The sequence below is a fragment of the Polypterus senegalus genome, chromosome 14 (genome assembly GCF_016835505.1).
Source record: "Polypterus senegalus isolate Bchr_013 chromosome 14, ASM1683550v1, whole genome shotgun sequence".
Lineage (NCBI taxonomy): Eukaryota > Metazoa > Chordata > Cladistia > Polypteriformes > Polypteridae > Polypterus > Polypterus senegalus.
In genome coordinates, this window is record NC_053167.1 from 87268235 (window position 1) to 87280401 (window position 12167).

The 12167-nt window shown below is 37.9% G+C and overlaps 1 protein-coding gene across 12 annotated transcripts in view; it reads right to left on the minus strand.

Moving 5' to 3' along the window:
• Nucleotides 1-12167, minus strand: part of LOC120514820 (tenascin-N-like) — a 142991-nt gene that overhangs the window by 100103 nt on the left and 30721 nt on the right. For all 12 annotated transcript variants that reach the window (XM_039735397.1, XM_039735399.1, XM_039735398.1 and 9 more), the window contains exons 2-3: nt 4547-5007; nt 2605-2979 (exon numbers count right to left, since the gene is read on the minus strand). In XM_039735397.1, coding sequence (XP_039591331.1) covers nt 2605-2979; nt 4547-4940 — 769 coding nt within the window. In that variant the 5' untranslated portion in view covers nt 4941-5007. The remainder of the gene's footprint in view (nt 1-2604; nt 2980-4546; nt 5008-12167) is intronic.

Here is a 12167-nt window from a genome sequence, read left to right on the forward strand (position 1 = left end):
CACCAAATCTCAAAATTGCCTACCTGCATGTAAATTTAATGCAGTTGAGAGCTATGAGGCTAACAGCTCCTCTTGTATGTTTTTGTAGCTGAGCTAATAAACTCAGCATTGACACCAGATGACTTAAGAATTGCTTCCTCTGCAGTGCATATTTTTCTAAAGCCTATCAAGCTTGTTGACAGACAGCTCTACTCAAAGGACATCTCTGGCATGTGAAAGCCTGAGGGAAGCTTTGTAACCAAATGTAACCAAAGAGTTGAAAAAAAAAACTTATTTATAAGCAGATCATAACAAAGCTTGGCATTCTGTATGTGGTCTACAGATTTTAATATGGTTAAGATTTTATTAGTACAGCAGATCTTGATTGCTGTAATTTAAAAGAATTACATGAAGTTTTGATAACAGGACTTTATTTAATAGGAAGTACTAATAAGTCTTGCTTCGGATGTTTCAGAATTATCAAAACCCACTAATGAATAACAGAATTTAAGTTGTTTAGGATTAAAAAATATCTCATTGTCCACCTCACTAACATCAGACAGTTTTTGCTGGTTTCACTAAGTTTCACAATCTGACTTCACAGAGGAATTTTTTCTTTTCTATTAATATTCAATATCACTTTTTGAAATTTTAATAGTCTTTTTTTACTCCCCAACATAATTGTGAAAAAGCAATGTGCTGAAAAAAAAGCACCAAAGATTAAAGACAGGAATTTAGGCTTCAGAGCACAAAGATTGCTTTTATTTCTGTCTGCAAGTATTCATGTACCTTTTCGTCTTTGGTATGATTAAAAAATTGGTTTCTGCTGTGATTCTGTTCCTGCGGCAAGTCAGTGAAACTAAGCTGAAACTGATTCAGTTAACAATTTGTAGTAATGAAAGGCAAAGACATGGCTTATTTTTCCTCCTGAGAACATAAACTATTTAGATATTACGATTATATGAGCGTTTCCCCCTGCATTTTGTTTGTGACGGGCTTCAGCCACTACACCAGCATCGTATTATTTTATGTAGAGATATAGATATTGGTTAATAATTCTTAAAATGGTGATGATATCATGATCCGGGTAAACATGAGAACACATGTTTTGGAATATTTTCTTGGATTTGATTTTGGAAAACATTTTGTTTTGTGGGCAGATTGCTTAATCTGTTTGTTTCACCTGTTGATTAAACATATCAGAATTTCTTAAACTATGGGTTGCCACCATTGGCTCACAATTTACTGTTGTATTTAATTGTAATGATTCGCAGATGGTTTGCAAAGTTTGTAAATGCTCCAACGATTGTCCTCAATAACGCCTCCCTTAGCTCAGATGATTGGACACGATTAACCACAATGACTATCATCAACAACGAAAGGGTCTCAAAGATACTAAAAAGGGCAAGACTGGGTGGCAGCAAACAATAAAGTTTAAGAAACTGTGATCTAGTTCACAAATTCATTGTTGAAAATCATTATACATATAGTACATTTGTGACATTATAATGAATACCGGTAGTGGTGCACTGCATGATAACGTGTGGTGAATACACTTGACTTGAGCATTCCTAGTTTTCATCCTCTTTCTCTGTATGTTTAGCATTCGTTTGCTCAGAGGATGATGCGCTTGCTGCTTCCTGAGCAGCTCTTCTTTTCTCCACCCTAGTGGCCTGCTTCTTCTCTACTTTCGTGGGCATCTTTTTGCGTTAAAACCGATTAAGTCAGTGTTTAAGTTGCAATTTCTTAGTATGTTTTCCTTAATTTTTCATTTAAATTGGCACTTAAGTCTTCAATCTGACTCAGGAATGATTTAAGATATGAAGAGGTAGAAGAAGTGACGGCGAAGGTGGTAGGGAATGAGAACATCACCCGTATGCATGAGCCACCCTGCTGGCCACTGCCGAGAGTTGATTCTACAATAAAATAAAATTAAAATAAAAAGAGGAATAACCTTGGAGGTCAAGCAGATAGTAGATGTCATGTAGTGTATATGTACCAAATTTCCGGTCAATAGGTCAAATGGTTTGCGAGCTACAGGTGATTTAAAATCACTGGACAGAAAAACGAACAGCCACGGTAGCATATTATATATAAAGATGGTTAGAAACAGTAATTTTCACTTTAAAATGCACTTTTGGAATCTGACAGAAATATTGAAACCCAAATTAATTTTATTACTGATCTAATTGAATACTGAGTTGAGTAAACCTCAGGTAGCATACTGCATATTTTACAGTTGGCAGAGTAGAGATTTGATGCTGGGGAGTGATGATTGCTGTAATATATATATATACTGTATATATGTTCTCATTTCCAGTCAAAATGTGTAAATTTGCTGTAATAGTTATAGGTTGCAGTTTTCAAACATAGGTGGCCATTTTTAATTCCTGTTACAACAAGTAACCGAATTACACACAATACAATGTATTGATGTAAAGTGGAGTTTAGAGTTTAGGTAGTGATGAAAATATGGAGCTCAACAACAAAAACGCTTACAAATGAATGAAAAATCATAAAGGATGAGATAAGAATCCTCACAACTGTATTTCATTGCTGGTCGCCTACCTTAATAATTTCATAACAAAGAAATCAGGATTTTATATTTATTTATTTCATTTTTACCTTTGGAGCAGTCATGACCGGTAAATCCTTCATCACAAATGCAGACACCATTGTTGCATTTCCCATTATTGCTGCAGTCATTGGGACACCTGCGCTGGCTGCAGTCATCTCCCATGAAACCTTCAAAACACTGACAAACTCCATCCACACAGTGACCTTTATCACTGCAGTCACCTGGGCACAACAACTCACTGCAGTCGACACCAGCATAGCCCTGGTAGCATATGCATTTGCCATCTTCACATCGGCCATTGTCAGTGCAGTCATTTGGGCAGCTGCGGGTTGAGCAGTCTTCTCCTTCCCAGCCTTCGTCACAATCACATTCGCACGTCTCTCTCTTAAATGTTCCATGGTTGCTGCAAAGACTGGCAGTGCCTGAAACAAAGATATGTAATGCAAGGTGTTCAAATATAACTTGTTATAAAAAGACATTCATTCTGGTTTTAAAAAATAAATCTATGAATAAATTGTTGAAATAAAATAAAGCCATCCATCTTTGGTACCCATTTTCTGTATTACTAGAATGATGAGCAAACCATAAAATAACCACAAGTTAATGATAGAGCATATAGAAAAATATGCGGCCACATAAACTCACACTGCTAATCAAATAAACAGAATGTTTTTGGAATGAGTAAAATTATAATACCAAAAAATGACAATCATTGTGTATCTATTTTGTGTACCTGTTTCATGAGATTAGTCAAAATTTTCATTGACAGCCATAGGCTTAGGGCTGGAATTGAATGTTGGCCTATTGAAGCACACAAAGTTATGTATTCACATAAACTTTTGTCATACTTTGGGGAAATTCCATGATTGGGATGTTTGAGAAGAAACCCATAATAGTTAGAAAAACCCTACATTGATAAGAGGAATGTGCAAAATTCACATTGACAATGATCACTGTAGGATTAGACTTTGGAGCTGCAAGTCCTAAACACTGAGCCATTAGTGTTAGATAATATAATCAGACAAATATACTGCAATGCATGAATTCCCTTACATTTATTTGCCCAACATTAGAAGTTCACTGTGAACAATATCCAATATACAGATTTTTTATGAAGCTTTGTTAATGGGTGCCCAAGCCTTTTAAAATTCCCTGTGTAGTTGCATCTTTTCCAGGTTCCCAAAATCAAGCAGCTACTGAGCAAGGCAAAGTAGGCAAACACATAACAAAAGAAATTTCACAGTCCAGTATAGTGAAAATTTAAAAAAGAAAAAAGGGCAACAATTCAGAACAAAATACTGAACATGCAGAATAAAAGGCTAAAAAGGGACAAAAAGGTTTCTTCTCTGTTTCATTACAATCTTAGCTTTCTCGTGTTAAACTCAATTACATTCTGTACTTAAAAGTTGTGTTACTTTTCTACGGTGAACCTACACAGACATCATTTCAGTTCATTCAATGCATTTGTACATTTTGAATCTGTTTGCCCACTATGCCAACTGCAAGGAAGATCATAGACTGACAAGAAATAATTGGAATATTCCATGTACAAATTACCTTGTAGGGGTAATAATAGAACCTTCCATTATCTATGTACTAATATACAGACACACATTTTAACATAACCAGGAAAATACAGTACTTAAACCAACTAACTAACAAATGGCACTTCTCAAGTACTTGTTATCTGCTGCTCCATAATATATACATCATTTTTGATATTTTGCTTTCTTATGAAATTAGCTTACAGTAAGCAAGTTTTGATTTTGATTTCTAAATATCAAATACTATGGCCTTGCTTCTTTTTATTTCTATCATTAATGCATCCAATTATAAATGTCAGTTGCTTCATTCCCGGTTCATTTCACATTAGTACAAACAGAAATTTCATCCTTGAAAAATATTTTTCATTTCCACTTAGGTTTACTTTTTAGTATTAAAAATAGAACATACAAATAAATATTTCACTTCATGATAAAAAATACATACCTCCTTTTCCTCCACCACAGCATCCTTGAGAGCACTGATCTTTTAGGGAGTTTACTTCTTCTTCTAGACGACTTAGCCTAAGCAACATGGATTTGAATGCATCTGAACCTTCACAATCACATTTGGGGGTCTGCAGCCGAATGTTATGCCTGAAGACCAAATTATTGTCTTCCAGCTGACCCTCAGGTGATGCTACCATCTCAGAGCCCTGGTCTTTGGCTGGGAGAGAGTCTAACTCCACATTGCAACTAGAAGACTTTGGCAGGTCAATTTTGTAGACATGACTAAAGGTGAGCCCATGTTCTCCTTCTCGAGATTGGGATTCAGTGATGATTAATGATAATTGCATATACAACACTCCCAAAAGAATTAGAAGCCTGTTTTGAAACACCATTGTGGAAATCTTTGATGTCAACTAACTGTTAATAAAAATTCCATAAAAAAAGGAAATAGGATCCTTCCTGAAATGGAGAAAAATAACAGAGCATTAAAAGTTATATATTTGTATCCACTCATACCTAAATATGGAAAATAAAAAAGAAACTAATGAAAAGAAAGAATTAATACTGACAGGAATGCATAAGGAAGCTTTATTATCTTAGCATTTTATTCACATGCTTTGTCCTTTGCAGGGCTCTGTGAAACTACAGCGTTTGGAATAAGAATGGACCCAACATTGCCTGGCACACCACAGTGCCCACACAAGAACACAGCCATGCTTGTTCCCACCAGGCCGGTTTATCATTGGTGATCAACCTAACCTTAATGTCTTTGAGCTATGGGCAGAAATTGTGTTAGCTGGAGAAAAAGCCATCGGTACACCTAGAGAATGTGTACACTCCATTGGGACAATATGGTCCTGCCATGCTGCTTTTTATTGGTGGTGCTTTAGACCAAGTTTTTTCTAGTAAACACAGAATTTTGGCATCTCATTCAAATTATGCAGAATTTTACAAGACATAGATGAGATACAGTGCATTTAGGGGTCTGTGCTCAGACTCGGTGGGTGTGGATGCGCATGAGATAGCATAGCCATGAATCCCTGGGGTGTTTAATGGGAACATTGGCCTACTGTGTATTTATGTGCTAACGCAGTAAGTGCAGCTGGTTTACTCATTGACATTATCCTATCCAGAATAGAGATCATTCTGGGTGTCTCTGGCACTGCCCTCCAGTGGTTTAAGTCCTATCTAACTGAAAGGCAGGAGTTTGTTAGCCTCCATCTCAGCACCAGTCACACAAGGAGTTCCTCAGGGCTCTGTCCTTGGTATCTATAAGCTTCCCCTTGGCCACACTATTCATAGCTTTAGACTGGGTTATTTATCATTTTTATGTAGATAATACTCAGATCTATTTCAATGTTAAAAGTGAAACTTCATCAGGGCTTTCTCAGCTCACAATTTTCCTCAGAGAAATTAAAACCTGGATGGAGCAGGACTCTTTAAAACTAAACTGCAACAAAACTGAACACCTGCAAATTGGCACTAAAGCACAATTTAAGAAAATTAGTTCCTTTTCAATCACCCTTAACGGTGATCTCATCAGGCCTTTTTCTAATGCAACGAATATTGGTGTCATTTTTGATTCCTCCCTTTTTTATTCCGCCCACATAAACCACATTAAGAACTAACTTTCTTCCACCTCCGTAACATATCTTGTGTTCACTCTTTCCTCTGCTTTTCTAATGCTAAGAAACCTGCTTTTAAAACACCCCAGTTAAATAACATCTCCAGTTAATTCAAAACTCTGCTGCAAGAGTCCTTATGTGAACCAGCAACAGTGAGCACATAATATCCATCCTGCTTCACCTTCACAGGCTTCCTATGTCTTGCAGGATTGAATATAAAATTCTATTTATATCCTATAGAGCTTTAAATGGCCTTGCACTGGACTACATCAGTGACTTTCTCCATTGCTGTGCTCCCGTTCTCCTAGTAAGGTCCTCTGATTCTGGCAATCTTGATGTGTCCCACACTAACCTGCACTCTAAGGGTGACAGGACCTTCAGCTGTATAGCGCCCAGACTTTGGAATGACCTCCCGAAATTAATTAGATCAGCTGACTCGATTCAAACTCATCTGTTCAGGAAGACTTTTGACTTAACCTAACATTCTGCCCCTTCTTTCAGTTTGCCTCTCTGCCCAGATGCTCAGGATATTTGGTGTGTGTGTGCTATATCACAAATGATGTTATATGTTTGGGTATTTCTTGTAGTATTGAATTTAGTACTATGGTTTATTGTTTCTTTTATTCTATTTAATGTTTTGTATATCCTGTATTTATTTGTTTATTGTTCTATGCAGACAATATTTGTATCTTAAGTGCCTTGAGCATGGGAAAGGCGCTATATAAATAAAATGTATTATTATTATTATGAGGTATAATCAGGGCACCAGCACCCACAATACTATTAAAGAGATCCAGAGAAGGTCAAGAAAAAACAATGAAAGAGACAAGAAAGACTGGTGGTAAAATCAAAAGGAAAGAAAGAAGAAGAGAAGAGGCAGGATCCTGGCAGAGTGAGTGCTGTAGTGATGAGGCAAGTGGTTGGGAATGATGCCCCAGGTGTAGCACGCAGGTGGTACTCACAGGGTAGGGTTGCTCCTGCTGAGCATCCAGGGTAGCAAGAATGACCCACTGTCTCAAGAGACTCACTCAAAATGTCAGAGAGAACAGAGCAGGGCTCGCAAGATCCCCACTGAATAGCGAGGGATGGAGGCAGGGGTATGAGCCAGTTAGATGGTTGACTACTCTTGTCAGAAGATCTCTCCTGCTGTAGAGTAGACCGCATGGCTGAGCAGCAGGGATGTGGTTTTAGATGAATGTACTGAGGCTTGTGATGATTTTTATGTACTGACCCTGACTTCTACAATATTTAACTTTTGATCTTGAACTTCTGTAATGGATTATTTATTTATGGAATGTTGATCTCCTCTTCATACTATTTATGTGAAGGATTATTTATTTCTCAGTGAAAACTTCACTGCACCTTTAAAAACAACTATTTGACTTATCATATAAAAGCAGTGAGCACTTTTGCACTATATATTAGATGACCTCATTGCCCAGTCCATCTCAGTTTACAATTATCAATGTCCTGGGTTCAAGGAGGAGTATGCCAGCTATCGGCAACCAGTGCATCAGAAAGTAACAATGTGTCTTAATAAATTTAAAAAATCATAAAAATAAATATATTTAAAAATATAAGTCTGTTAAGTAATAGTTACCGATGCCTCTTTCAATGGTACAGTCTATCAACACGAACAAAACAAAATACATCTGTCTTTATTAACAATAAAGGTATTCCAGTACCTTTTTTGTATATTCACTTGTAACATGTTAAATACCAATTAGCTTCACTTTCTGCAGTAGCTCTATTCCATTTACAATGCTATCTAAATCCTAATACATTTAGAGCTTTCCCAGTGAAGCAAATCCATAGTGGTCTTAAAAAGTATTCACTCTGTTGGATTTTGTGACATTTTATTGAAATACAATATGGAATTTTAATGCATTTAATTTTTTTTTTGCTTTTGATCAACAATAAAAGAACACAAATGAAAACACACTACACTATAAGAGTAGTGATGAGTGAAACAGCAGAGTTTCATTTCACATACATTTTAGAGAAAATGTCCCTAAAATTCACTTCACATGTGATTTCGCAATTGTGAAATTCGAATCTCACTAAAATGAGTTTTTGCTGGTTTTTCAAGATTTTTTTGGGTGGAAAGCAAGGAATATTGCTTCCTAAAGGTTAATCTCCAGCCAAAATGGCTCTGTCTTTGCTTGGTTCCCTGCAACGCCACTCCAAGTTCAATGGCTCCTCCCTTGCGGCTCCTGGCAATATCACCATACTGCCTGCCTGCACATTCACTCTGCCAGTTCTGACTCACACTATTCACTTAGGGACAGAGGTAGCACCGCCTGTGCTAAGTTTTCTCCATCTTCCTAAGCTGATAGGCAATTGCTGCATACCCAGGCCAATGGATTTTTATAGTGATGAAGTACTTGCACATATACTCAGCAAAAAAAGAAACGTCCTCTGACTTTCAACTGTCAGTAAACTTAATGTGTAAATATTTGTATGAACACTAAAAGAGTCAACACCATAAGACATAAACTAAAAATGTTTCACAATGTGTCCCTGAATGAAGGGAGGCTCAAAATCAAAAGTACCAGTCAGTATCTGGTGTGGCCACCAGCTGCTTGAAGTACTGCAGTGCATCTCCTCCTCATGGACTGGACCAGATTTGTCAGTTCTTGCTGTGAGATGTTAGCCCACTCTTCCACCAAGGCACCTGCAAGTTTCTGGACATTTCTGGGGGGAATGGCCCTAGCCATCGATCCAAATCGATCCCACTCCAGGGTACAGGCCTCGGTGTAACGCTCATTCCTTCGACGATAAACATGAACCCGTCCATCACCCCTGGTGAGACAAAACCGTGACTCATCAGTGAAGAGCACTTTTTGCCACTCCTGTCTGGTCCAGCGAAGGTGGGTTTGTGCCCATAGGCGGCGTTGTTGCTGGTGATGTCTGGTAAGGACCTGCCTTACAACAGGCCTACAAGCCCTCAGTCCAGCCTTCTCAGCCTATTGCGGACAGTCTGAGCACTGATGGAGGGATTGTGTGTTCCTGGTGTGACTCGGGCAGTTGTTGTGGCCATCCTGTCACGCAGGTGTGATATTCGGATGTACCGATCCTGTGCAGGTGTTGTTACACGTGGTCTTCCACTGCGAGGATGATCAGCTGTCCTTCCTGTCTCCCTGTAGCGCTGTCTTAGGCGTCTCACAGTGTGGACATGGCAATTTATTGCCCTAGCCACATCAGCAGTCCTCATGCCTCCCTAAAGCATGCCTAATGCACGTTCACGCAGATGAGCAGGGACCCTGGGCATCTTTCTTTGGGTGTTTTTCACAGTCGGTAGACAAGTCTCTTTAGTGTCCTGCGTTTTTAGAACTGTGACCTTAAATGCCTACTTTCTGTAAGCTGTTAAGGTCTTAACGACCATTCCACAGGTGCATGTTAATTAATTGATTATGGTTAATTGAACATGCATGGAAAACATTGTTTAAACCCTTTACAATGAAGATCTGTAAAGTTATTTGGATTTTTAAAGCATTATTGTTGAAATACACAGTCCTGAAAAAGGGACATTTCTTTTTTTGCTGAGTATAATTGCCCTGTAGTCACCTCAACCCCAACCAAGTTTTCCACGCTCTCCCATAGCCATAACAAAATGTTCAATGTTTTTATACATGGAGAAACAGGGCGGATTGTGCTTGTGTCAAAACACAGGGTGTTTTCACAAAATGTTTTGTGCATTGTCTACAAATTCAGTTTTGCTTGAAGCATTTCTCTTAATGATTCATTTCTCTCATAACTATTTATTAACAACCAACAAATGAATAGGCATTAATGCTATTAAATCAAAAAATATGTCAGAAAGTACTGCCATAAATTCTAATTGTGCTAAGTGTTATATGACTATAGAGTATTTACAACATCACTTTGTGTGACATTATGTTGACTGTGAGTTAAAGATAGGGAATTTTACTATGTTAATCTATGAGATGAGTGATGACAGCATTCTTAAAGACATTGATAATGTTAATGCAGCAGAATTCTGGAGATTAAAGAGTGAATCACCTACACGGGGACATTTTTCTTCCTCGCTTCAGTCTTAAATACCCTTCCATATAATTTCCACCAGTACTATTTAGTTGTTATGGAAACCTTAGCAATTTTTAAAAAGTAGCTGGATGAGATGTTCGGACAGCTTTTAGCTACCTACGGTAAATGAGTTTAATGCTGGCTTGGCAGTATGTCCATATTTTATTTCACTTTTTTATTGTTTTTGTAAGCATGGCTAAAGATTGGGTTTTTTTGTTTCTTCTCTCTCTCTCTCTGTATACATATAGGCGAAGGTCTGTTATATGGTTTGCATATTAGTAGCTGGTAATCCATAAAATTATTTTTTATTCCTAAGCTTTTGACATCCTACTTGGTGTCATCATCAGAGGAAAAAGATTAAACATACAGGAATCAAAGGCAATATATAGCAAATGAGAGGATGGGATGCAGGGGTGGGGTCAATAAGGTGGGGTTCATGGCTCTTAAATAAAAACGCCATTAACAGACTTTGAACATGAACCCAGCATATGCAGGCTTAAAAAGAAGGACACCTAAATAATAAAAAAGAGTTTATGACAAACACCCTCCGAACCCCTCTGATGATGACAGTTGGTAGTTTGTCGAAAGCTTAGAGAGAAAGCAATTAGGAGCACTTGCTGATACAGCGCATTGCCGCACCTACCACATGACAAACCAACTCAGGATCCCTAGATTAGGACCCGAGTGCAGCCATGCAACGGGTGACACCTCAGCACCACACCAGTTCAGATGGAGTGGAACTAGTGTGAGGTTTTTGATGGTGGATAGAGTGCCAATTCTGCCACAAACCCCCAGGCTTTTCCCTGCAGGTTGGAGGGCCTACATGCAGGGCTGGATGCAGATTAATGTCATACCCAGGACAGAGAACAATTGCAGGTTAAGGGCCTTGCTTAAGGGCCCAACGAAGTAGAGTCATTTTTGGCATTTACAGGATTCGAACCAGCAACCTTCTGATTGCCAGTGCAAATCCCTAGCCTCTGAGCCACCACTCCACCTTTCAAAAGCTTAGGAATTAAAAAAAATATTTTAAGATACGTGATTAATTTTCTGCCTTTGTGGATTACTACCTGTTAATATATATACAGTATATACACTAGCGGTTCCCTGTGGCTTCACCCACGTAGTAGTGAAACAAGACAAACTTTAAAAATCAATAAAAAAAATGTAAAAAAACTTAATTCTTACCAAGTAGAAGTTATGTACGCTCCAATGTCAAATGTTGGCACTGTATCTGATTGTGTTCAGCTCTGACAGGAGAGCGTCCCCCACATGGGGAGAAATGCATATGACTGTGATATCTCTGGCAATCAGTAGCTACACTCTAAAAAACATGTATCTCTGATCTCTCTCTCTCTCAAAAATGTCAAACATTACTACTTAACAATCTGTAGATGATAATGTCTTTTGAATGAACAGGTATCGCTAGCTAAGTGGAGGCAAGATACTCTGCATCATGTGGTGAGAGGTAGACCGACTCGAACATAGGCTGGCTTGTTATACGGTTCTGTTTTAGATTTTGGATTGTGTAAGCTCTCTTGTTTTTTGGTTCTTTGGTTACAGATTTTGGCTTAATTTAATGGTTTAAGAATTTTGTGATTCTGGATTGGTTGCATTTTGTTAGGTTTCAGCTTTACAAATTCTTTTTTTATGTCCTTTTTGATTATTTTTGATTTTTTTGATTATGTTAATATTGTTCATGTTTATTAAATAGTTATCTACCACTGTTGTTGGTCATTTAGTTTGTGTCTTTTCTACTATTTCCCTTGTGTTTTGCAGGTGGTTCTTCTATGAAGACTGAGAGAGTGCGCAGTCCCTTGCGGTTCATTTGAATGCGCTTGGTGGTTTTGGTGAGTCCTTGAGATGATTTGTGCTTCTGTGAATTTATTGGAATTTACCACCTTCATGTTCTGTTTCTTACTGTTCTTTCTGAATTTCTGTTCTTGGGAC